The sequence below is a fragment of the Tenrec ecaudatus genome, chromosome 1, assembly GCF_050624435.1.
Source record: "Tenrec ecaudatus isolate mTenEca1 chromosome 1, mTenEca1.hap1, whole genome shotgun sequence".
NCBI classification, from domain to species: domain Eukaryota; kingdom Metazoa; phylum Chordata; class Mammalia; order Afrosoricida; family Tenrecidae; genus Tenrec; species Tenrec ecaudatus.
The window spans coordinates 8,472,230-8,499,244 of record NC_134530.1 but is presented as its reverse complement, the minus strand read 5'-3'; the positions used below and the strand labels follow the sequence as shown (position 1 = coordinate 8,499,244).

Here is a 27,015-nt window from a genome sequence, read left to right as displayed (position 1 = left end):
ATGGCATTTATCAAGCAACAGATTGAGGCCATCCAGGCAAAGCCTATACAGGTAGGTCCATTACCACCGCCTTGAGATGTGCAAACAGGGTGATCATATGAAAAGGTATGATAAGACATACCTGTCCTTGTGTGCTGAACTGACAGTCAATGATGGGAAAGATCAGCACAAGACATACCAACCTAAGACAGACATTGGTTTGCTCTTATTTTATGAAAGCATTCCATTGATCAATGACAGGTAAGGATGACTCTTGATGCCTGCCAACCCAAGACAGATGCAGTTCCCGAAGGGATCTCTCTTGGCTTTACAAAATAAAAAAGGGGGACCTGTCCGGAGCCATGAGGCCCGGCCATTGTCTTGATCTTTATTGCCTGAGCTCTGTAACGTTCCAGAGGAACTGTTTGTTCTGCAGTCATTGTTCTCAGGGAAACACCTGCTGCTTGCTTTCCTCATCTATTGTTCTCAGGGAAACACCTGCGGCTTGTTTCCCTTTCCCTGGCCTTAAAAGCTGTAGCCTTTTACTCAATAATGGAGACGTGATCAGGATACTGTCTTGTCTCCATTCTCCGTGCCTCTTGTCTCCCCAATTCCCACTCTCTCCTCCAGGATCCACTTTGAAGTTCCCGCGGGTTGGGACATTTTGTATTCACGGCCATGCTACTCAGTGGTGTCTGTCATGGGATCCTCTGTTTTCAATCACAACTTTTAACCTTTACTCCTCATGTCTTTAAAGCCTCTTTCAATTGTTTCACATAAATCTGATCCTTGCTTAATTCTTGTCCCATTTTCAGGCTCTTTTACTCACCTTCAGTCTCGGTGTGGCAGGCTTCTGCATGGCCGAAGGAATTTTCTTTCACTTTTACTCTCTGGCCTCTTTTTGTTCCTTCTTCCTCATGGCATCCCTCATATTGGGCCCCTGTTGGGCGCCAAAATGTCTCGTCCCGCGGGAACTTCAACGTGGATCCTGGAGGAGAGAGTGGGAATTGGGGAGACAAGAGGCATGGAGAATGGAGACAAAACCGTATCCTGATCAAGTCTCCATTATTAAGTAAAAGGCTACAGCTTATATAGGCCAGGGATAGGGAAACAAGCCGCAGGTGTTTCCCTGAGAACAATAAATGGGGGAAGCAAGCCACAGGTGTTTCCCTGAGATCAATGACCGTAGAACAAACAGTTCCTGTGGAACATTACAGAGCTCAGGCTATAAAGATCAAGACAATGTCTGGGTCTCATGGCTCCGGATAGGCAAGGTTATGGTCGGGCCTCATGGCTCTTGACAGGTAATGTGGAAGCATGGAGAAGAAGAGGAAGGCCCTCAGGGAGATGGATGAACACAGTGGCTGCATCAATGGACTCAGGAGGAGGAAGGACTGTGCGGAGGGTGCAGGACTACAGTGTTTGTTCTCTTGTGCACAGCGCTGTGAGGAATTGGAGCCAACTCTGATGGGACCTATAACAGCACCCCAAACAGTAATTCTAGAAGATTTTCTCATTGGTGCTTATGCTGTTCACCTATTTCTATGCCAAACCGCTTTAGAGACACAGGAAAATGCATTTTAATGAAAATATATTTAAAATCGCATGTGCATTTTAAGATAACAAATTTGCAGAGAGGTGATATAATAGTACTCTCTATGGAAAATAATATCCAAATGAAAACCTCCTTCTTTCAAAAAAGAAAAATAATTCAGTTAAAGTAGCCTAAGATGGCAATGACAAAGAAATTGAAGAATACTATCAACGTCAGCAGTGTGAAATCAATCATACATGCACACCTCGAAGATAATTATTCCTAATTGAAATGTAAACGTTGGGGACAAAAAGCAAAGAGCAGTAGTTGGAAAATGTGAACTAGGTGATAGAAATGAAGCTGGATATTTCCAGACAGACATTTGCAAGACCAGTAATGTCTTCATTGTAAATACCATTTTTCTGTCAACAATCTAATGACTTTAATTTTTTTTTTCTTTTCTTCTTTTACATTTTATTAGGGACTCATACAACTCTTACCACAATCCATACATATACATACATCAATTGTATAAAGCACATCCATACATTCCCTGCCCCAATCATTCTCAAGGCATTTGCTCTCCACTTAAGCCCCTTGCATCAGGTCCTCTTTTTTTCCCCCTCCTCCCTCCCCATTCCCCCCTCCCTCATATGCCCTTGGTAATTTATACATCGTTGTTTTGTCATATCTTGCCCTATCCGGAGTCTCCCTTCCCCCCTTCTCTGCTGTCCCTCTCCCAGGGAAGAGGTCACATGTGGATCCTTGTAATCAGTTCCCCCTTTCCAACCCACTCACCCTCCACTCTCCCAGCATCGTCCCTCACACCCTTGGTCCTGAAGGTATCATCCACCCTGGATTCCCTGTACCTCCAACCCTCATATGCACCAGTGTACAGCCTCTGTCCTATCCAGCCCTGCAAGGTAGAATTCAGATCATGGTAGTTGGGGGGAGGAAGCATCCAGGATCTGGGGGAAAGCTGTGTTCTTCATCGATACTACCTCACACCCTAATTAACCCATCTCCTCTCCTAAACCCCTCTATGAGGGGATCTCCATTGGTCGACACTTGGGCCTTGGGTCTCCACTCTGCACTTCCCCCTTCATTTAATATGATATATATACATACATATATACATATACACATATATACACATACATACACACTTATATCTTTTTTTTTTTTTGCATGATGCCTTATACCTGGTCCCTTGGGCACCTCGTGATCGCACTGGCCGGTGTGCTTCTTCCATGTGGGCTTATTTGCTTCTGAGCTAGATGGCCGCTTGTTCACCTTCAAGCCTTTAAGACCCCAGACACTATCTCTTTTGATAGCCGGGCACCATCAGCTTAAAAAAATTTCAAAAGGGCGATATTAATAAGAGAAGCTGGAGTGCATGAAGGTGATTGTATCAAGGTTGGAGAAAGGCTCATTAGCAACCTGCAGAGAGTAAAGAGGAACTGGAGCACTCACTGATGAAGATCAAAGCTTGCATCCTTCAGTAGGGATTGCAATTCCATCTAAGGAAAACAAAGTCCTCACAACCGAATCAATAGAGAGATAACATCATGATAAATAAAGGAAACATGGAAGTTGTCAGGGATTTCATATTACTCATATTCACAATCAAGGGTCCTAGAAGCAATGATCAAGAAATGAAAGGACATATTTCATTGGACATCTCTGGTGCACCGGTCTCTTTAAAGCTGTTATGTGGAGGATCCAAGTACACCTGGCCCAAACCATGGTATTTTCAATCCCTTAAGTGCATGTGCAAGCTCGGCAATGATTGAAACAGACTAGAAATTAATTAATGTATTTAAAATTTCATGTTGGCAAAAAGTATTTAAAATATCATGGAGTGTCAGAGGACAAAATATCTTCCTTGAAGGACGTACAGCCAGGATGCTCCTTAGAATCAAGGATCATAGATGTCATCTTACATACTTTGGACATATTAGCCCGAGAGATAAGTCCCTTGAAAAGAAGTTCCTGTTTGGTAAAGTTAAGTGTCATCAAAAGAAAAGAAAAAAAAAAGGAGAAGAACAAGCCTTCCAACAACAAAGCGGGCTTGACTTAGTAGATAAACAATATATAAAAACACTTAAAAATTGTTAGGATGACATAGACAAGCCAGTGTTTCACTTTGCTGTTCATATTCGCTATGGATTGAAACCACTTCTTGGGTGCCTAACAAGATAAAAACAAGAGCTGTGGTTGTACAGTGGGTTAAGAATTAGGTTGTTTAACTATCAATAGACCCACAGGGCTGTACCTGCCATCAAGATTGCAGGAACCCAAGTGAAAGACGAATTTTGAGAATGGCGAGGGCAACAAATGTATAAGGGTGTTTTACTCAATTGATGTATGTATGGACTGTGATAAGAGTTATATGAGCCGATATAAAATGATTTACTAATAAAATAAATAAATAAAATATTTTGTGCAAAAAAATGTAAAGTCTTGGAAATAGGCAAGGGCAGCTCTACTTATTCCTAGAAGTTAGTTATGAGTCAGAATCAGTGCAATATCCTGGGCACCTGCTTCCTAAAGAGCAGTCATCGAAAACCACATGGAGCAGAGTTCGACTCTGACACACCTGGTGTCTCCATGAGTCAGAATCTACTCAATCACCACTTGTTCTTTTTTTTTAGAAGCAATCAAATAGATTTTATCTTATAAAAGTATCTTTCCATAAATTTCTTTGACTTGGAATATTCATAAAACAACCAAAAAGGGATTGAGCCAACTTTTTAACAGGGTATGAAGTTAATTTGACTCACAGTGACACCATATTTTAAAGAATTGAACATTTCCATGAGGAAGAGATAGCCTGTTTTAACACATGGTGCGAACAAATTGGGATATCCATTTCCAGCTGAAGGAAACGTCTCATACCTTATACAAACCAAATTCTTGATGGATCAAAGACATAAATGGAAAACTAGAAGTATAAATATATCAATAAAATTGCAGACAAAATTAAGTGTGCTAACACGAGGCATAAACACACTGTGAAACATCATGTATACTATACCAACAACAGAAGGCAAACTAGATGACTGAGTTCCAAAAAATTGGACACAGAGTGCATCACAAGGTTTCACTGAGAGTAAAATGAGAACCCACAGACAGAGAAATAATTGTACTGATGACAACTGACAAGAGACTAATCTCTAAAATTTGTAGAAAACTCCAACAGCTCAATTAGAAAAAAGAAGATAATCCAGTGTTCAAAATGAGCAGCAGATATGAATAGATACTTCAGCAAAGAAGAATATCAGACATCCGTCAGACATATGAAGAAATGCTCATATTTATTATGTACTTAAGAGATGCAAATTAAAACAATGATGAGCTATCACCACACCCAGAATTGAAACAAGTATGGTCTCCTCTTCTACTATTCACCTAAACAAAGATATAACTTTTAAACAGTGCATTACTGTATTTGTAAAGCCATACAATCTAGAAGCTTCACGGTATAACGGTCCCTTTAAGTGATTGGGTCTATATATTTAATTCAAAGATAAACTCACCAATTTGTAAGAGGAGAAATCAGCGGTTCTATCTCCATTTGTTCACTTGCAAAGAGACTAAATCATTCCATTCTAGTTGAGGGGACAACACTGGAACAGAAATGAGAAGAACAAAATTCATATAAACCAGACCCAGTGCCTTCAATTAAATGTAGGTTCATGGTGACCTTGTGGGCAGGGTAGGGGTTCCCCATGAGTTTACAAACTATAACAGTTTACGGGAGTCAAATGCCTCATCCTTCTTCTGAGAAGCCCCTGGTATTTTCAAAGTACTGACCTTTCATATTGCTTCCCAACACATAAGTACTACACCGTGAGTACTCCCTCTATGTCACACTTACATGGAGTGCATGTAAATCTTTAAACCTCTTTTAATGGAAATGAGGAGAGAAGATAATTCCCATCACGAGAACACAGATAGCAGCTAATAAAGATTTGGTAATTAATTGACACTTAGATATTGACTTTTAATCAGAATCTGACTCAATATGAAATTGTTTTAATTATAATTGAAATAGAGTCCCAACATTACACTTAAAAATGGAAAAGGCAGAAATCTTATCATTCTCAATAAATCAAAAGATTGTATTATGGAAATCTTAAAATAAGCCTAAGCGCATACAAAACTATTTACTTTCTTGTCTTCTTTTTTGTTTTGCATTTTTATGAATAATGTATATATTTTAAAGGTGATTGTTGGGCATGTGATTAACTGAACACCATAGAAATCACTTAATGGAGACATATTAGAGTTGTGTGTTATCTGATCTCTAGTCCTGTGGGATATCATTGGATATTATAAAATCACTCAGTGTGGGTGCCACAGCCTAAATTTCAATCCTTCAAAGGAAGGAAGAGTCCATTATATATTTAACAATAATAGGGGGCATCATTATGGTTGCACTCTATCGGTATAATGAACAGAATATATTCTGGGGAATCATAAGCAATGAAAGTGACTGTTGCCTTCTAATAATTCAATACCTGTGTGTATAAGAATAAAAATATTATACTACTCTTGGCAGCCACACAAAGCATTCAGATCACAGGACATTTTAATAAGAAACATTTCCTAACTTAAATGAATAATGTGTAAATATATTAAAATAATAAGGTATAAAGTTAATGTACCTTCACTATATGTATCCACCACAGTTTATGTCATGTATGGAATGTCCCCCACATGTTCAATCATTACAGTAAAGCAGATCTCTCTACCATCTCTTGGTAAACAAAGATGGTGACACAGATGCTGAGAGAAACTAAGAAAATGCCCTGTAGCACAGAGATACTAAGTACAGCATAAGGGTTCACTATTAAATTGTATGTACCTCTACACTTAATCAGAGATCCATCTAAATTTCATCTTTTAAATGATTCTGATACCCTGATGAGGAATAAAATCCTAAACCTAGGTCTTCGTTTGAGATCCAAATGGTCTAAATTCCAAGAAGACAGCTGACACATAATCCAGAAGAAGGACAAGAGCAATCTGCTGATTTATCAACTTCCTGATCCCAACGTGCTCCCATCCTGTTTTCTTAACTGTCACCTGGTAGTGGAGGCAAGCACGGCTGTGCTCTGGGTCTAGGAGATACTCCACACAACAGAGCGCAGTGAGCAAGGGGCCACGGCCTGGGGATACCGGGAAAGTGAAATGGCATGTTGGGTGGACATAGGAGAATATGCTCACGTGTCTTGTGTCGGGATGGTTCACATTCAAAAGGGCTTCAACTTTTTCTAGTCCATGAGCTGATAGAATTTACAAAATGATTTCACTCCCTTTCGCTTCTGTGAAAAGGCAAGCATGCCTTTCACTCTTTTCTTTCCATGGTTGTTCAATGTAAATGAGACAAGTTTCATGGAAGTGTTAGTGCAGATTGTGCCCATGGGCAGCCTTCAATAAGCCTTCACAATGCTACATTTATGTCCACAGCAACACGTTTCCATCATCTCACCAGCTACAGATCACTTTGTTGTGTTTAAGGAACAAATGAAAGGGAGGAAGTACATATCATAAGACCTACTCCCAATATATATTAAATTAAAACACTAAAAGATTATGGTATTCTCACACCTAGACCAGAGCCAGGAACAAACATTTAAAAGGCTTTTAGAGTCAAATCATGCCGTTTCAGAGTTTGCCATAAGTTCATCCTGCATATGTTGGTTCTCCTGGTGAGGAGATAAGAAAGGTCCCACTCTCTAAGTGGACTGTCCCACAACACTCACTGGATTGTGCTGGTTCTCGGCTGAGATATGACCAAGCGGTGTGAGTCCTTCCCTGCTCTCCTACCTGGAGGGATAGGACGACTCTTTCCTCAGGACCGGATGAAATGCACATTCAAGAAAGAGTATGGAGCTCCATGGACTAGGTTAGAAATTCTGGAGCCCATGGTGGGTTATTTACAGTTTATGGCTTTGTAAGCGAAATGCCCAGTGCTCACAATTAGCCAGATCAGTGCATGTTATTCCACTCTCTGGAGACTTGTTAGTGTTAATAAAACAAGAGAAGCAGAAAGTGAATGTCACTGGAGACTGGACCCTCTACTGCTTCCAAAGAGGAAGCTCACTGCTTCCTTACTACAAACTTCCAAATGTAGGGGTTAGATTTTGAAGGTTATAATCTTTTTGAAAATGTATATGCAGATGTTTCTTTCAGATTAAGTCAACTATGGATACCCTAGGATAGGAAGGAGCCGGAAATGACAAAAATCAAAGGGGAAAAACATGCTCAACATATTTGAAACTGAAAGAAATCTCCAAAAGAACTCAAGCCTTATGTTGCAGTTGTGAATTCAAGCCTTATGTTGCAACTGCAGGAAAAATAACTGCGCTCTCTACCAAAAAAGTAGCATTCAACATTTCACTATTCCTGGAGCTAGCATATGAACAAGAACCAAAAGTGCTGAAGGAAGAAGTTCAAGAAGTACTAAAAGCATCAGCCAAGAACAAGGCATCAGGAATTCATGGAATACAAATTGAAGTGCTTCAACAGCTGATGAAGCACTGGATTACTCATTTCTCTATGTCAGTTAATTTGGAATGCAGCTACTTGGCCAAGTGAATGATAGAGACCCATATTTGTGCCCATTACAGAGAAAGGTGACTCAACATATGCTCAATGTATAGATCAATATCATTAATATCACAAGTACAATTTTTCTGAAGATCATCCAACAGTTTTTGCAGCAGTACATCAACAGGGAGCTTCCAGTGGGTGAGCCTGGTTTCATAAAGTCAATGGAATAAGGGATAACATTGCCGATGTTAGATGTTTATTGGTTGAAAGCAGAGCATAGCAGAAAGAGCTTTCCTTGTGTTTTATGGACTATGCCGTTACAATTGACTGTGTGGAGCATAACATATTATGGATAACTGCGAGAGTAATTGGAATTCTAGAACATTTCAATGTGCACATTTGGAACTTTTACATGGATTAAGTGTCAATTGTGTGAACAGAACAAGGGAATCATGCATGGTTTAAAATCAGGAATGATTTACGACAGGGTTGTACACTCTCCCACTATTCTTTTCAATCAATACACTCGACAAAGAATGAGAGAATCTGGCTTATATGAAGAAGAATGTAGCCTTAGGAATAAAGGAGGCTTATTAACAACTGAGATATGCAAATGACACAATCTTACTTTTTTAAAGCAAGGAGAACTTCAAGCACTTGATGGAAAAGATTAAGGATTGCAGGCTTCAACATGCATTATGACTCAAGGTAAAGAAAACCAAAATTGTCACCAGAGTAGAATTGCTCCTTATGTTTTCTGAAGCATGATTGGGAGCAGAGAAGCTGGCTGGTTGGACCTCCTGATCTTGTAGTTCACAGCCAGAATGTAACCCACCACACCACCTGGGCTCCCATAGGAAATTGTTAGGTGTCTTTGAGTTGCTTCTGTCACATAGAAACTCTATGTTCAGCAAAATGAATTATTGTCTAGTCTTGAACATCCTCACAATTGCTATGTTTGAACAACTGTTGTAGCCTTGTAGCCAATCCATCTCATTATCTTCCCATTTGACAATGAGTTTAAACGTTTTTAAGTAGGATGTCCTTTCTTAGAGATCAGTACCTCCTGAGACTATGTCCAAATTACATGAGACAAAATCTTCTCATCCATACTTCTAAAGAGTTATCCAACTGTAATTTTTTCCAAGAAAGGTGTGCTTGTTTTCTGGAAGTCCTTGGTATGTTTAATATTCCATTCTGACATCATTCAAATGTGTCATATCTTCTGCACTCTTCCGTATTCATTGTCCAGCTTCCACACACATATGAGATGATTGAAAAAGACTTGGCTTGGACCAGGCACACATTAGTCGTGAAAGTGATAACTTTGCTCCTAATAGTTAGGAGAGGATATTTGCATAAAATTTGCTCAATATAATAATATATTTTCAATATCAAGAATGCTGATTCATGGGCATTGATTGTGGCTCCAAGTAAAACGATATCTTTGCCAATTTAAATATTTTCTCTATTGATCCTGCTATTGCTTATTGATTCATTTGTGAAGATTTTTGTTTTCTTTATGTTGACATTTGATATTTACTGGATTTTGTAGTTTTTTATCTTTGTCAGTAAATTCTTCCAATTTTATTCTTCCAATCATGAGGCCGTGCCATCTGTATATTGCAGGTTGTTGATGAACCATCCTCCAATATTGATTCCTCATGCTTCATATTATTTGGCCTCTTGCATTATTTTTTCCAGATACATATATTGTGAAATGATACCACCTGACAAACATCTCTCCGGATTTTAAATCCTCATTCTTTTCCATCAAGTGCCTCTTAGCCTAACTATGGGTTCTCCATGAGCACCATGATGTGTCCTGGAATTTCCTTTCTTGGCAATGTTATCCACAGTTTGTTATAGTCCACACAGTCAAATGATTTTGCATTGTCAATAAAAACAAACAAACAAAGAAACACAAACATCCCTCTGGTATTCTCTGCATTCAACCAAGAGCTATCTGACATCAGCAAGGATATTCTTCCTTGCACATCCCTGCATGAATTCTGCTTGAAATTTCAGCAGCTTTCTACTGATATACTACTGCTATGGTTTTTGAAATATCCTCAGCAAAATTTTACTTCTGGGTGATATCTATGATAGTGTCTTATTATTCCTGAATTTCTGTTGGATCACAGTTCATTGGAAAGGGAAAAAATATGGATGCCTTCCAGTCAGTTGATCAGGTTGCTGCTGTCCTGTCAGGATAACCCAGCCCCTGACAATATCACTGGTCCATAGGAGCATGGGCTTTTGCAAGTTTGGTTAGGTAGAGTCCCCTGCTGTGTGGTTTAAAAACACTTTTGCTGGGTTAAGCTGAAACTTTGTCTTCTGTGCTCTTCCAGGTGGGGCCTGGATCAAGCGTCATTCTCAATTTCCCTCCTGGGAACAATTTGCTAATGAAAACCTCTTGCTTTTGGATTTTGAGCTACATTGACTCACCCAACGAGTTCCCTTCCTACAGGTTCTTTTAAACCTCATCTTGGTGGTCCTGGCCCATAGTCTGGTCCAGGCCACAGTTCACTTTTTGCAACCAGGATGATTGGCCTGCACTCTGTGAAATTGACCTATCTTCCCACAACTAAAGCATTTTCATTTAGGACTTGGTGTAATTTTCTAAGTCAATTGCTGTAAGGTTGGCCCTGTATTCAAGTGTTCCTACATTCCTGCATATTTTGAGATAATCTAAAAGTGAGCCCTGTTCCCTGTAGAGTCATAAGGCATTTTTACAGTCTTCATTAGAAAAATCCTAAAATAGTTAGTGAACTAGAACTTCCACTAACTGTGCATTTCTGACACGTTTAATCACCACTTCTGCTAATCTGGACACAAAGTTTATGTAGGACTCATTCTTCTGTTGCCCTATAGCAGTGTAACTCAGTCTTTTCTATCCTGATGGTATACTCCCCTCCCCCTCCCCACCAAACCCTTAGGCAAACCTCAAGTACTTGCGTGAACACCAGTTCAGTAAACTATAGTTGTGACTCAACTATGATATACTGTATATACTGGAATATAAGCTGAGTCGAGTATAAGCCGAGGTACCTAATTATTACCTGGGAAACCAGAAAATCTGATTGACTCGAGTATAAGCCTAAGGTGGAAAATTCAGAAGCTATTCGTGAGTTTTGATAATCAAAACAAATGAAAATAAAATAAATAAAACCTTAGACAGGTGGGGCAATATATTTAAATATTTATTTTAAATAAAAACATAAGTAAAAGGACAGCAAGTCATTTAACATTAGTAAATCAGCACAGTAAGTGGAAAATAGGTTCAACAAAAACAAGAAGTTATCAGTAATAATACCTTAAGAGTACTATTCCCTGAGCTCAATCAGCAACCAAGCTAAAATTAAAGAGTTAAAATCCTTCAAAACTGAATTCCTCATCATCATCTGTATCCCAATGCAGAGCTTCAGCTGGTGTGAGGTTATCATAGATGCTGTCCTCACTGAGATTGCCGTCATCACCATCACTGCTGTCATTTTCATACAAAGTGCAGTCTTCACTGCCATCCATAGCATTACTACATTTCTGGAAGGAACATCGCACCATGTCTTCTGGAATGTCTTCCCATGCATCTCGAACCCACTTTGCTATTAACTCTATGTCAGGCTTCATGATATTTCCTCCTTTTGTTAGTCGGACTTGACCAGATTACATCCATTCATGCCACATCCTTCGCACACGGTCTTTAAAAGACTTATTCAAAGATACATCCAGAGGCTGCAGTACAGATATAAGCCCACCTGGAATAATGGCTAAAGTAACTTTACTAGATTTTGCCAGTTTTTTTAAATGTCATCAGATTCGTGGATTCTGAACATATGCTTAACAAGTAATGATGGCTTTTTCCTTAAGGCTGCTCCTGATTTTCAGTTCTAAATTTCTTCCAGCCATTTTTTTGTTCCATCTTCATCCATCCAGACTTTAACATGTGCACACATAGTAATTCTTGGTGTGAAATTGATCTTTTTAGGCAAAGTCTTTCCTTTAAAAAATAATGACAGGATGCAGCTTAGTTCCATTAGCCAAACATGATAGATCAAATGTAAAGTGTTTTTTTATTTCATTTCCTGTGGTTTTCAGAAAAAATATTTTTTTCTCCACAGTTCTGTTGCTTGGAAGATCAAAAGCCATGGCAGTTTAATCCATATTCCCAATATCTACCAGGTAATAATTATAAATCCTTCTTTGTTTTATAATAAATGACCGGAATGACATATTTTTTTCTTCAAGGTCTTGTGGCAATTACTGGGAAATCTTTGTTCTTCGTCTCAAACATAGTAGGCCAAACTTATTCATGAAGTGGGTACACCATCCTGCTGATGCAAAAAATTTTCAATGCCTGGTGCTTTATGTTTTTCATCCTTAGCCATTTGTAGAGCACATATGCGGATTCCCCATGCTCATCTCCTTTCCTAATGATGTCTCTCCTTTATTGCCACCTGTTCTAACAAAAGGCTCAACTGGAGAACATTACTCTCTGAATGAGAACAGAAATGGTGTGCCAGGATTTGAGATTCTGAACTATCAGGAATATCCTGTTTTTCTTGACCTTCACATGAAAGTGGAGAGTCCATCCCCAAAGGTCTTTGTGGTCAAGGTTTGATGATCCACAAGGACCTGACAGAACGGGCTTTTGGTTTCAAAAAGTAGAAGAAATTATTCAAATAGCCCAAAGCATAAATATGATATGAGAATAATAGTGTAACCACTGAACCTATTACAGAATCTGTATTGATTAACCTATTCTAATTTTTCTTATCTACTGTCCACATGATGTTAAGATACACTTTTAATAAGGTGGTTCTGTGTGTTACACAGTAGCAAAGGTCCATAGATTTTATTGGATGCAATCTCTACAGTAGGAGGCTGTCAGGATTTCTTTTCTGGTATCAGCAACTGTGATTGGGTTGATAGGGTTGTGATAGGTAGCAACTGTGATTAGATGAGCATACGGGGTCACCATTCTTCAGAATCAACTTGAAACACTTGTATTCATGAGACTAGCCACTAACTGCATATCACACCAACAAAGTGAGAGAAAAGATTCAGTAGTGTGAACTGATTTTAAAGTTCAATTTAGTTATTGCTCATATATGTTGAGAGCATGTTCATTACATAGGCTTGAAAATTTATAATTTGATGTGCACCATATCCAATCCCAATCAAAACCACACCAAACCCAAACCCATTGCTGCCAATACATTGTGATTTATGTCAATTCTATGGGGTTCCATAGTGTTTCCTTGGCTGAAATATATATATATATGATTTATTAGTACTTAACCACACATCAAACAATTCAGTAAATCATTCATATCTAGAAAGTTTGTAAAATCATTACAACTATCAATTTTAAAACTTTTTTCTTCCTTGTATACTTTGTTAATCATATAATTCTAATATTTAATTGTGGCAAAAATACACACGTTCTCCACCCAAAAATAACATTCCCCAATTCAACAACTTCATTAAGAATAATTCAACGCCATTGATTATATTCTTTGTGTTGTAGCACCATTACTGATATCCTTTTTAAATTACTCCTTGGCCATTAACACAAGCTCAATTTCCTCCAATCAGAAACTTGCTCCTTCATCCATGGTAACACTGTACAAGTTTGGTTTATTTTCTTTTAAAAATGTAATTTCTCGATATAATATTTGTATATTATAATCTTGCATAGTTAAATTACTTTTAAAAAGAGTTATATATACATCATCAGTCAGGTCTAATGCTTGCTCATCCCTGCTGTGTTCAATACTCCTCCCCATATCCCCTCACTCTCCCCACACCACAGCCCCACCACGATAAACCATAGCTTCAGTTCTTGTCGCTGTGAAACCACATCTGTTCATCACAGATAAAAATTAAATAAAGAATAAGAAAGAAGAGACCACCAACAGTATTTAAAGATCTAGAGAAGAACTATCTATCATGGGTAGAGGTATAAATATTTGAGCTTAGAGCAAATTCAGGTTAGGTCAAAGGCAGATCAACTGACTAAGGATAGTGTTATGCACTGGTTTGATCCACCATAATGGAAGGTACATCTGTCTCTGTCTGACAGTAAAACTGTGTGAGTCCCTCAGCTGTCTGTGGGTTGCCAGAGGCTCCATCTGACTAGAAAGTCTGCTGATGGATTTGGGATTCCCATTGTCCTCCATAGCCTTCTACAAATTGGGTGTTCACAATTTCATCTCTGATACTTTTCCCTCCATCATATTTGGATTTTGTTCTTGTCAGTTTTGGATGTTACCATATGGACAGATAGAGACACACCATATGGACTTAGTCGATGCCTCACTTAGATAACTCTTTGTTTGATTACTCCCCTATTTCGTGGGCCCCAGCACTGCACACATGCACCGTGACTCCACCCGTCTTCCCCCAGCCCATCATTTCTTGCAAGTGCATATCCTTGCATCACAAATTAAAATCTGTCATTCAGAGTGAACCTATAGAACATGGTAGACTTGACACAAAGACTTCTAAGGCTTTAATCTTAATAGAAGTAGAAGCCATGTCTTTCCCTGGAGAGCAGTGTGTGGTTTTCAATTACAAAGCTTTTGGTCAGCAGCTGTGTTCTTAGACGCCAAGCCACCAGGATCCCTTCCTTCAGGACTAGGGTCGCTCTACTGCCCCAGTGTGAGGCAATCTGCAATTCCAACTCCACAGGGCCCCCTACTGGAAACAGGGTTTGTGTGGGCTGTTGACTGAGTCCTTGTCCTTCCATACCTGCAGCTCTGGAGCAAGGATCTGTGGGAGATGATAACTGAGAGGTGTAGCTGGACCTGAGAGCAACTGGGAGAGTGCAGGTGGGAAGGAGGAGGCCCTGACCCCTCATCATGCTGCCTGAATGGCTGGTTAAGGTCTAATGATCAGAGTCTGGTTAGCTTTTGGTGTCAGTTGGAAAGTGATTACTTCTGATGGTTACTCTCTGAATTTTGGCAGCTAAAGACAACTGTGTTTCTTCTTGTTCAAAGTCATCTGACACCATGGATATTAAATGTTTGTGCCCTATAGGCTTCTCAGTGGCAGATCTTTTCTAGAAAGAGTTTTCTAGGCATTCTTTGGAGGCACCTCTGAGTGTATTTGAACTGCATCCCAGCTGATTAGAGGCTGAGCACTTAAGCATTTGTACTACCTAGAGACTCCAAGAAATATGCCCTAGAAATAGATCCATTTGGATGTAGATGATTATATTTTTGACTTGCCAAGCTGATAGGAAGTAAAATACTGAATGTTCATTTCTTGTGTTGGTTACAAAGTCCTTGCTTCAAACAATGGTCAAGAGAGTGGATGGCAGATCTGAAAAACGGTGCACAGTATTCTTGAGGGCCACTGAAGGCATCACCAGCGACTTCCTTGGCTTCTGCAGGACCCTGTTCCTTGAGCACTAGGGGAAATCATGAGGGGACCATGTGACTGACTGCCATGTGGACTCTCCTGATACCACAACTCTCAGCTCCTTGCAAGAAACGCCATTATAACTAGGGTGGATGAACCCACAACCTGCATGAAGTGCTTCCCAGAAACTCGCTCTTCATCGTGCCTGATGGGATTCCTGGAGCCATTACGAACAAGGTGCCCAAATGTGCCTTACTTTTGTAACATTATTTTATTTGTGGTTGTTGAAAACACAAAGCAAAACACATGTGAATTCAGCAGCTTCTGTGCACACAAATCAGTGAGCCTGGTGGATGATACACTTTGAGTTGAGAGACTGTCCTAAACCATTTCCCAATATGATCCTCCCCTATTCACATGAACGCACGGTTCCTCAAGTTTCCTGTCAAAAAATCCCCAGAGCTGCCTTTCTGAGTTTGGTTCCACAGAGATTCTTCAAAAAATACTGCGCTGAAGGCCACATGCTTGTCTAATTAACCTGAACTGTTGTGAGCTTGTTTTTCAACCGTGTTTTTACACCGTGGCCAGGTCTCAGATGTGGAGCCCCAGGGCAGGATGGGGCCCAGGTGTTGTTTCCCTGAGAAATGACCATTTGGGACTGTCCAGAGGGAGTGAGAGAAAGAGCAGGACACAGCACCTGGGGTCACAGTGGCACTGAGGGCAGACGAGTATATATCTGGAGCTCTCTGCGTCCAGCACTGCCCTCCTGCTGAGCAACTGCCAGTCTTGTCTCCGTGGCTGAGGGAGAGAGCATCTCATCAGTGTCCTGCACAGCTACGGCCTTTCCCTGTGGAAGGCGGACTTGTCCAGTCTCCAGTTCTTCTCCCCGTTCACCGGGGACTCAGGGCTCTGCCTCAGGCTGGTGAGTTATGGCTGGGATGCTCTCCCTGCTCTTTTTGATTCTGCTCTGCCAGCTTCCTGCTCAGGAACCCACCATGAGCTTTTATGATTGCTTTGAATACATTCAGCCCAGTGTCTACAGGGATGGGGATCTGGTTCTTGGGGGCTTTTTCCCTCTCTACATGCTGACACAGAACTCAGGAGAACAGTGGAGATTTTTTGTGACCAGTCCAAGACAAAATTTGACATTTCACCAGTAAGTCTCTGTGTGTCTGTGTGTGAATGAAGATATGAAAGCTGCATAAAGATTCTCCCCGAGCTTTGATTCATAAGTTCTTGCTTTCCTTGCTTGGATGACTTTGAGTCTCCTCTGGCTTCTAGTGATTGTATGAGCAGCAGAATGAAATCGGGGGGACCTGCACCACATGCTTGGTCCTGGGTAGGTTTCTGCCCTTTTTTTTCAGCCACTGTCTCTCCCTGTCTCCTAGAGGATGGCCCTTGTTTTCATTGACGCCCCATTGCACCAATCCTGATGTTCCCTTTTTATTCTTGTACACATTTTCCAAGTTTTTCCCGCTTTTTGTTTCTGGCATATCTTTCTTCAGAGTAGAAAATATGACCTCCTGCACAAAACCCAAACTTTCTGCAGTTGAAACTATTCTGACTTCTGGAAGCCCGTGTGGTACAGTGTAGAATCCATTCCTTGGTGGCATTTTCCACAGAAGCCCATCACCAGGCATTCCTTCCATGGCTCTTCTTGGTCTATTGAACCTCACACTCAGCTTAACCCTCAAACAGAAACCTCTGTGTCCATCAATGACTTAACATCCCCACAACAGCGTCCCACATACCCTGTTCTATTTCCAACTGGATTTAAATATAATAAAATCTGGGCTGGAGTTTAGTGCTAAAGGAGACTCATTAAAATCTAGTTTTCAAATTAGGGGAAAGCCATTGAGCTGCTCTTTCAGGGTGATCACTGTGCCTGCCTCAGCAGCAAGGTCTTCATGACCTCTACAGAGCTGTCAGAAAGAGTCAAAGGACAAGGGATGAAAGGCCCTGATTAGCAGGGTTCTCTGTGTTTTCAGACTGCTTTTCTCCACACGGCCAGGGACAGAGTCCCTGTCCAGCAAGGCAAATGTAGACTTCCTCATGATTATTTACTGAGCAGTAGTGAACAAATGCATGCAAGTACCCTGGCATATGTAAAACCAAGTGTCAGTGTGCACCACCGATCAGGATGGAAGCATAAGGAAGCCTGTGTTTCACGGTTTATTTGGCAACATGTTCCTGTCAGGGATGCAAACATGGAGAGACTTTGTATCTGTAGGAGGATTCTGTGGGGCTGGGAAGGAAACAGATGCCAGCTAAATGAAGAAGCACAATCTTTGCTATGGTGAAAACACGTGAACTGCTTTCTTGCTTATTGTGTCATCAGCACTGCCCAAGACTAAAGTATGTCTTCTAGTGAAATTTCTCTGCTTGTGGTGATCTGTCCTCTAAGATTATGAAACACACTATAACAGAAGTGTGTTTTTTAAAAATTGGGAGGATACTCTTTGGAGCCGTGGAAGTGGGGTGAACCCCTCAAACTATTGCTTTGAGATAATCTTTACCTTTAAGTCTTAAACCAAACTGTCCACTGAATCATCATTGAATGCAATAAAAGACAATGAAAAGGTTCATCTTTATAATTAAAGAAAGTCTGCTTTGAGCAATGAGCTCTTGTTAAGAATTATGTATGTAAAATCATATTGAAAATGGCAACATGATCGGTTAGTTGAGAGGTGTAGGGGGCAATGAGTTTATGTTAAGAATGAGGGAACAATCTGGAGGACAAGCAGTGTTTTCACAAGGGAAGGAGATCATCAGAAGCAAGGTGTTGTTTATGTCGAGCGTGTTCAAATGCTGTCTGACTGTGCACATCTTCACCAAAGAAATTCTAATGATTCCATTGTATCCTGAAGCTATTCTTCCTCCAAGCATTCTCTGTTGGCTATCCTGTCCTGCCTGGCTTCATTGTGTGGATCACACACATCGAGTTCTTTACTCCCATGTTCCAAACCCACTATTTGTTGGGGACACTCCAATAATCAATGTCTGACATGGAAACACAAATACACCTGAAATACTTCCTTTGTAATCCTTTCTCTCCAATGAAATCATGTGATTTAATATTAACTCATTTTAGGATATGCTTCTCTCTTCTCCCAGGCTGGAATTTTAGGTCTGAACATGCCGGTGTTTAGGAACATGTACATAAACTGAGTTTCCAAAGCTATAAACACAATATTTTCTGTGCACGAATAGCTCAGTCCAAAACTCTCAATATCTCCTCTTGGTTTGGGACAATCATGCCTTGTAGATATTGCAGATTCTGGATCAAAACACTTCAATACAACGAGTCACACTCTTTTTATTTTCCTTTTTGCTTCCCAGTGCATAACCAATTTGTGTTGTCACTAGACTGTAGACTACCGAGAATGTGATGCCACTAGGAAAAGGCTAGAATGTGGAGAGAATCACAACAGTGTGGCACAGAGACATGCAGGGAGCACACACTATTGGAAAACCTTACTGTTGGACCTGATCAAATATCAGTATAGAGTAACAAATAGAGACCTTTATAGGAGTTGAAGTATATACCTTGTATTTCTAAAGAGTGTTTATTTTTTTGGCCTTCCCAGGTTGGACTTCCAAAACTATGGTTATATTCTGATATTTCTTTTTGCCATTGAGGAGATTAACAGGAGTCCCCTCGTGCTCCCCAACATATCCCTGGGCTTCCGGCTCTACAATGCCTTTCCTAGTGTTAGAACCCTGGAGAGTGTCCTTGGATGGTTATCAGAAAGAGAGCCCCCCATCCCTAATTACAAGTGCCAAACACACACAAAGAACATGGCAGTCATTGCAGGAATCCCCTCTGAATTCCGGGTGGAAGCCGGGGCACTGCTGGACCTCTACAGGATGCCACAGGTACGGGGACTGGGCAGTGGACCTTTCCTTCCTCAGTTTGATTCTCCTCCGACTTAAGGGGAAGAGAAGAGGAGCATCCGTACTGCCCATTGCTTCTAAATGGTCAAAAACTGTGACAGGAACAAATCTGCCAGAGACTGCTGTTGCTTCTGGACCAAGCCAAAGTGACTTCTAGACATTCTTTAGTCCAGATCCTCTCAGACCTGCAAACAAGCTATCTGGAATAGACTGATTGGCATCAACAGTCAGATGGAAGAATAATTTCATGATCTCTTCATTAAGTTATCTATTTCATTATCCACTTAAAATAGCTATATCTAAACAGGTGCTGTGGTATATGGGCATTGCCTGCATTACGCAGTCCTGTGGTAACATATACTGTGAATAGAGATTTATTTCTCACACTAGAGGCTCGAATCTGAATTCAGGGCCCTGAACCTAGAGTGAGGTTCTCGCTCTGTCAACTCTTGGGGGGTGAAAGTTGTCTCTTTTCAGTGTTTGTTCCTTGCTTCCTTGCCTATCATCACATAAGATCATTTCCCCACATTTGTGTTTGTGTATCAGTGTCTGTGCTGGTCTTTATAACACTGAAAAGTGACAGTCTTAGGACTAGGCCTGCAGATTTGGGCTAATCAATCTAACAAAACCTGATGTCTAAAACAGATTGGGTCCCCAGGTGAAACTGTCAGGGCACCCACACATATTGTGAGAGGATACAAATTTATCCTTAGCACACTCTAAAATTCTTTTCAAATACAAACACACCTAGTCCCAATAAAAAGGTAATGTCCCAATAACAAGGTGGGATGATTAGATTAGCTATTAGAAATGAGCAAACTATGATGCACAGATATTATTGAATTTGTCTTAGGTCATTCAGCTACACACAATAGAGTCAGAATTTGAACCCCGTAAATCTAATTCTGAATGTAGCTTCATACCCACAGGGTCTGTTCACAGTGTAAGGTTGGCTAACGGAGCCCTGTTCATGCAGCTGCTGAAGACTAGGCTGCTCCCTGAAACGTCAGCAGTTTCACCTCACACGCGGCTCCCTCGGAGAAAGACGTTGGGATCAGTTCCCACAAAGATCCAGCCTAGAAATCCCTGTGGGGCAGTCCTGCTCTGTGTTACTCCGAGTCTAAGTTCAGTCCCCGACTCACACACCACCTATGGAGTCCCTAAACACTCTGCTTCCGATGGTCACAGTGATGCACAGTCAGTGGACTGCAGCTCTGCTGTGTGCACGTGAATCAGCATCATGTTTAACTACAGTTCTGTTTTAAGTTTGCTTCTGAGAACTCACCTGGACTATTTCTCTCTTTTGATTCAGATATCCTACGGTACTTTTGATCCTTTGTTGAAAACTAAGGACCAGTTTTCCTCTCTCTATCAAATTTCCCTCAATCACAGTTGTCTGGTCTTGGGCCTGGTCTCCTTATTGATCCATTTTGGATGGACATGGGTTGGCATCTTAGTGCCAGATGACGCAAAAGGGGAACAGTTCATTTGGGAACTTCGAAAAGAGATGACCATCAAAGGTGTCTGTGTAGCACTCATAGAAAAAATTCCTGTGACCAAGATCGTATACAGCCCAAGAGATGTGACCTACCTCCCCAGAGTCCTGGACTCATCTGCAAATGCATTCATCACTAATGGTGATATCAGTACACTACTACCTATGCATTTTATAGATGAATATAATTTAATAACCCACAAGATATGGATCATTACATCCCAGTGGAATTTTTCTTTGTTGCCATCTTCAGATTTTTTAGATATTTTCCATGGGACTCTTTTCTTTTCCCACCAGAAAGCTGAGATACCTGGTTTCCAACACTTTCTCAGGACAGTGCATCCTTCCAAGTACCCAGAAGACTTTTTGCTTACCAAATACTGGCTCTACGCTTTTAATTGCTCACTTTCAGGAACAGTCTGTGGGGAAATTTATGAGTGCCCACCCAATGCCTCCTTGGAGTCAGTGACTAAGGAAAAAATAGACGTGACCACAATGACATCCATCAATGATCTCTATAATGCTGTCCACCTGGTGGCCCGTGCCCTCCATGACATGATTTTCATGGGCAAGGAAACTAGGAAACAGCTGGAAGCAGAACACCCGGTGCTTCTGCCTTGGCAGGTAAAACTTTCTTTGCAAGTGATTCATCTTAAGGGCTTGTTAGTATCTGAGATTTAATTTGCTGAGTTAAAATTTTATGATTCGAACTTCATGTGCTAGAGGTTACCATTGGGCTATGAACCACATTGTGAGCAGTTTGAAACCACCTGCAGGATAACCACTGAGCTTTCTTCTCCTGTAAACCATACAGTCATTTTGATTTAGCCGTGACACAGTGAAGCTTGATTTTGGTAATTTCATGTAGTCTTCAAGATTAAGGGATGATTAATATTTCTGAATTTCAAATCATGCTAAAGAGGTATGGAAATTAAAGCATGGGTGGTTCAAATCCACCAGTTGTTCCATAGATGGAATTCAAAGATATATGTTCTTATACAGATTTATCACCTCACAAACCCTATATAGGATTGCCATGGATATGAACAGGAACCCCGAGGCATAGTGGGTTATGGGTTTCCCTCCTAAATACAAGGTCAGCAATAGAAACCACTATGTTCTCTGATGGAGAAAGATGAGCTTTAGACTTCTGTAACTGTTATAGCTTCAAAAACTCAGAGAGGCAATTCTCCGCTGATCTCTAGGGTCATTGTGAGTCAGATTCAACTTGACAACACTGAATTTTCTGCGAATGCACTTGAATCACTGGCTGGCAGTGAGTTTCTTTTCTGGTGGTTGGGAGAAAGTCTGCTAGACCAATAATCCACATAGAGGTGAATGGGATGGAAGCCAACAAATATGATAATAGATACATCTTACACTCACTACCATGGTGTCAATGATGACTCAAGTGACCCTCTGTGGGTTTATGAAACTGAAGCTACTTATGGAAGTAGAAAGCCCAGTCTTTCTCCCTCAGAGCTGCTGGTGGTTTTGAACTACCAATCATGTGGATAGCAGCCTGATGCTGAGCCATCACAGCCCCCTGGGGACCATAATGGACATATAAATCAATGGAATTAAAACTCCAGAAAGGAATCCATACATGGACGGTCAACTGTTTATGGACAAGGAACCTTTATCTCTTCCTGCATTTGATGAGTCTCTTCAGGAGCCCTAAGAAAACCCATGACTGTGGTTGATGCTCTTGATTCCTAGTAGAGTCAATGGACGTGAAATCTTCTGGAAATGTATAGAAATTACTCCTCAGACACAGGTAGTCCCAATTATTTCATTTTCTCCAGACTCCTAGCATATATACTGGTTATTCCACCTTACTCAGCCTCACAATGGAAAAGAATAAAAAAAAAAACACTCCAAATTGTCTGGCAAGCATGAACAAGAAAACCAGATATAGCAGTGCAGTCTCTTAACACACAGTGTTGTTGTGGGTCACAATTGCTTAATTGTTATGGGTTGAAGTTTTTATTTATCTGGAGCAGGGTAGAGTGCTCTTCCTGGAACACGCAGAACAGTCAGTGAACATCCTGAAATGATACCTGTTTGGAAAGGGACATAGACACACGGATGAGGAAACCTGTGTCACTGCTTGGCAACTCCACGTCCCTTTAGTTCACACTTGAGTGTTTTGTCTCTAACGTCCATGTTCATCTCCTTTCTTAATGATTTCTCTCCTTTAGCTCCACCCGTTCCTAAAAAACGCTCAGTTGGAAAACAGGGCTGGAGAGCACGTCTCCCTGAATGAGAACAGAAACTGTGTGTCACGATATGAGATTGTGAATTTTCTGAATTTTCCTGCTGGTCTTCGCCTTCCCATGAAAGTCGGAGAGTTCATCCCCCAGGGTCTACGTGGGCCAGGTTTGATGATCCAGGAGGAGCTGATAGAATGGGCTTTTGGGTTCACAGAGGTTTGGATGAATTCTTCATTTAGATTCCAAAGCAGAAGCAATGCATGGGAATAATTCTGTGGCCACTTAACTCATTATGAAATCTCTATTTATTAATATAGTCAAATATTTTTGGTCTGGTCTCTAAGGGATATGAGGGACAGTTTGCATTAAGGCAACCCCATGTGTTAAAGTGTAGAATTGCTCACTAGGTTCTAGGCTGTAATGTGTACAGAGGCAGGTGGTCAAACTTTCTTCTTTGCTACCAGTTGTTGTATTCGTTTTGAGTGCTTGTGTCACCACTTGTCAGAATAAAATTGAGGGGATATATATTCCATATAATATAGAGACTATGTAATATATAAATGTGTTTTTATGTCACACCAACACAGCGAGGCTAATGATTCAGCAATATGAACTGATTTAAAAATCCTATTTAATTACTCCTCAGATAAGTTGAGAGAGTATTCATCTCTTTTGTTTGAGTTTATTGCTTCACAGCCATGACCTCCAACTCCAATTATAAACAAAACAAACCTCAAACCCATTGCTGCCCAGTTAATTCTGAGTCATGTCTATTCTTCTGAATCTCACAGAGTTTCTTTGGCTCTAATCATTATGGAAATATATCTTCTGCTTTGTGGGTTGATTCTAGATGTCTTCAGACAGCCAACCTTCCAGTTAGTAGTTGACTAAAAATACTCTGTGTCCACAGGGCCTAGTTGTCATTGACAGGTACCATTGAGTCACTTCCAACCCACAGCAACCACGTGTACAATAGAAGGAAACCCTGCTCTCTCAGTCCTGCTGCATCCTCACAGTTGTTTCTATGCTTGTGCCCATTGTTGTAGGGCCTTTCGTGGACCTCACTAGGACAGAATATATTATATTGACCTCAACTTATCATATCCTGCATACAAAAATCAAATCAAATGTCCTCAATTCCCTTTTTCTTGGAAATATAAGTTTTATTCTATTTAATTTGCATCCCAAGGATGGATCATGCTTTTGCCTCGCCTCACTGTATGCACCCAGCAGAGTTAAAGTTTGCAGAGTGTCTGAATAATATATTTTTATGTATTATAACACTGGTGGTGCAACAGTTAAATGTTGGATACTAGCTGAAAGGGTGGTGATAGGAACCTACGTTGGCTCCAACACAGGAAGCCCTGTTGATCTGCTTCCTTAAAGAATACAGACTTGGATGCTGAAGGGGCTGTTCTACTGTGTGTTATAGGAGCAGTGTCATTGTGGTTCAGGATCATTCAGGCCCTTATGCATCAGGATCATGAAATAAAACAAAATCTTGTTATGCACTGAGATCACATTCTAAGGTAATATGATCAATTCATACAAGACTACTGAACTATTGTCATTGATTTCCTTCTTCCAGACTCCTCACTCCATGTGTAGCAATAGCTGTGTCCCAGGATTCATGAAAATCACTCAGAAAGGAAAGCCTATTTGCTGTTTTGATTGTATTGCATGTCCAGAGGGAGAAATGTCTAATCAAACAGGTAGGAATTGCAAAATACAACATTCACCTTCTCTCACTTCTAGCCAGCCTCCTGGAGTTCTGGGTGGCACAAAGAGGGAAGCACCAAACTCCACTCTGCGCTTTCCCAACAGGTAGCTCAGAAGACAGATTTGTCCCTGAGATCAAAGTTGCAGAAAACCACCTGGAGTCTGGTTTTGTTCTGTCCTTATGGGGGCACCAGGAGTGGAGTCCACTCAAAGGGCAGTAACAAGTGATACCTAAAAATGTCACATAATGTTAGATAGGTGATATTTGGTTTATTCAAGAAGTAGGGAGTTGCCAGATAAGGTAAAAATGAAAAGTTTAAAACACAATCCCTTCTACCCAGCTCATTCCAAACTTTGAAACATGTTGTTTCTTTCTTTCTTTCTTTCTTTCTTTCTTTCTTTAAACTCCATTTCACTTTTCTCCCCAGATAGTGATACATGTATGGAGTGTTCTCAAAGTGAGTATCCCAACATGGAGAGGAACCGCTGTCTGCCCAAAATGGCGATCTTCTTGGCTTATGACGATCCCTTGGGGATGTCTCTGGCCTGTACAGCCCTGGGCTTCTCTGTCATCACTGCAGTGGTCTTGTGGGTCTTTGTGAAGCATCGAGACTCCGCCATAGTCAAGGCCAACAACCGGACCCTCAGCTATGTCCTGCTCCTCTCCCTCCTCCTCTGTTTCCTCTGCTCCTTACTCTTCATCGGCCGTCCCAACACAGCCACCTGCATCCTCCGGCAAATCACCTTCGGAGTTGTGTTCACTGTGGCTGTTTCTGCTGTGTTGGCCAAAACCATCACTGTGATCCTGGCATTCAAGGCCTTAACACCTGGAAGAACCATGAGGCGTTTGCTGCTGTCTGGGGCTTCTAATGCTGTGGTTCCCATCTGCTCCTTGATCCAACTGATTATCTGTGGGGTCTGGCTGGGAACCTCTCCCCCTTTTGTGGACAGAGACACACACTCAGAGCCCAGACACATCATCATCGTGTGTAACAAGGGGTCAGTCCCTGCTTTCTACTGTGTCCTGGGAGTCCTGGGCTTCTTGGCCATGGGGACATTTTTCTTGGCTTACCAGGCCAGGAACCTGCCTGACACCTTCAATGAGGCCAAGTTCCTGACCTTCAGCATGCTGGTGTTCTGCAGTGTCTGGGTGACCTTCCTCCCTGTCTACCACAGCACCCAGGGCAAGGTCATGGTGACTGTGGAGATCTTCTCCATCTTAGCCTCCAGTGTGGGGCTTCTAGGCTGCATCTTTGCCCCAAAGTGCTATGCCATCTTCCTACATCCAGATAGGAACACATCCAAAGGGTTAAGGAATAAAACATGTTATGAGGAAAAGTGACCAAATATTACTTGTTTGTAGTTACTTTCTGTGCAGTTGGTTCCTAGTCATAGCGACCCTTGGTTCAACAGAACAGACCACTGCTCTGTCCTGCACCATCCTCACAACTGTAGCAGCCACTGATTCATCTCATTCTGGGTCTCCCTCTAGGTTGCAGACCTTTTGCTTTACGGAACATGTCGTCCTCCTCTAGAGACTGGTACTTCTTGTTAGCAAGTCTAAAGTAAATGCAATAAAGGGTTTCCCTCCTCTCTTCTGAAGAGCATTCTGGTTGTACTTCTTCAAAATAATTTCCTCTTTTCTATGGCTGTCCTTTGTTTATTTGCCATTCTTCACCAACACCATAGTTCACATGTATCAATTATTTTCTATCCTGTTTGATTCCTTCTCCAATTATTACATACATATGAAGTGATTGAAAATGCCACGACTCCCATCACGTGCACCTTAGTCCTCAGGATGAAACATTTCCTCTTTCCCATTTTATAGAGACCTTTTGGCAAATTTACTCTTTCCCATCGTGTTGTTATGGGTCTTTATCCACTGGCAGAGCACTATATTTACTTCTATATTTCGCAACATGTCTATTGGTTTCTTTCTCTGGAAATGAACCTGTTTGTTGCTAAAGACTCCAAGTCCCTTTCAGTTTCCCTTTCCCTTTGATTTTTCTCACACTCAGACTATTATTGCTGTTTAAGCGATCAGGAATCTGGTTTGATTTTTACAAATTATTTAATTATGTTTTGTTCTTCAAGCAGCACACGGTATGTATTTACACAGCCCATCTCAGGAAATGAAACCAACAGTAATACTCTGTTAGCCCTCTATATGTTTCCTTCTTTCCCCTCTCCGGTCACCCCCTTCCCTTCCTCTTCAGTACCCTGTTGCTTCCCTCTTCCATCTCTTTCTAGCC

At 41.0% G+C, this 27,015-nt stretch overlaps 1 protein-coding gene across 1 annotated transcript; it reads left to right on the top strand.

The window, feature by feature from the left end:
* LOC142437544 (vomeronasal type-2 receptor 116-like) lies at positions 1 to 26,102 on the top strand. The gene is made up of 8 exons (XM_075540686.1): positions 1 to 51; positions 12,459 to 12,689; positions 16,414 to 16,595; positions 19,027 to 19,319; positions 20,626 to 21,452; positions 23,030 to 23,257; positions 24,630 to 24,753; positions 25,189 to 26,102. Exons 1-8 carry the CDS (start codon positions 1 to 3, stop codon positions 26,100 to 26,102), a joined length of 2,850 nt encoding a protein of 949 aa, XP_075396801.1.
* The last annotated feature ends 913 nt before the right edge of the window (positions 26,103 to 27,015 follow it).

Excerpts from the sequence above, each read along its gene's own strand:
- LOC142437544 (XM_075540686.1), top strand. The coding sequence starts at position 1 with ATGGCATTTATCAAGCAACAGATTGAGGCCATCCAGGCAAAGCCTATA. Across the intron at positions 52-12,458 it reads TCCAGGCAAAGCCTATACAG|CCATTTGTAGAGCACATATG; the intron begins GTAGGTCCATTA and ends TTTCATCCTTAG. Across the intron at positions 23,258-24,629 it reads GGGCTTTTGGGTTCACAGAG|ACTCCTCACTCCATGTGTAG; the intron begins GTTTGGATGAAT and ends TCCTTCTTCCAG.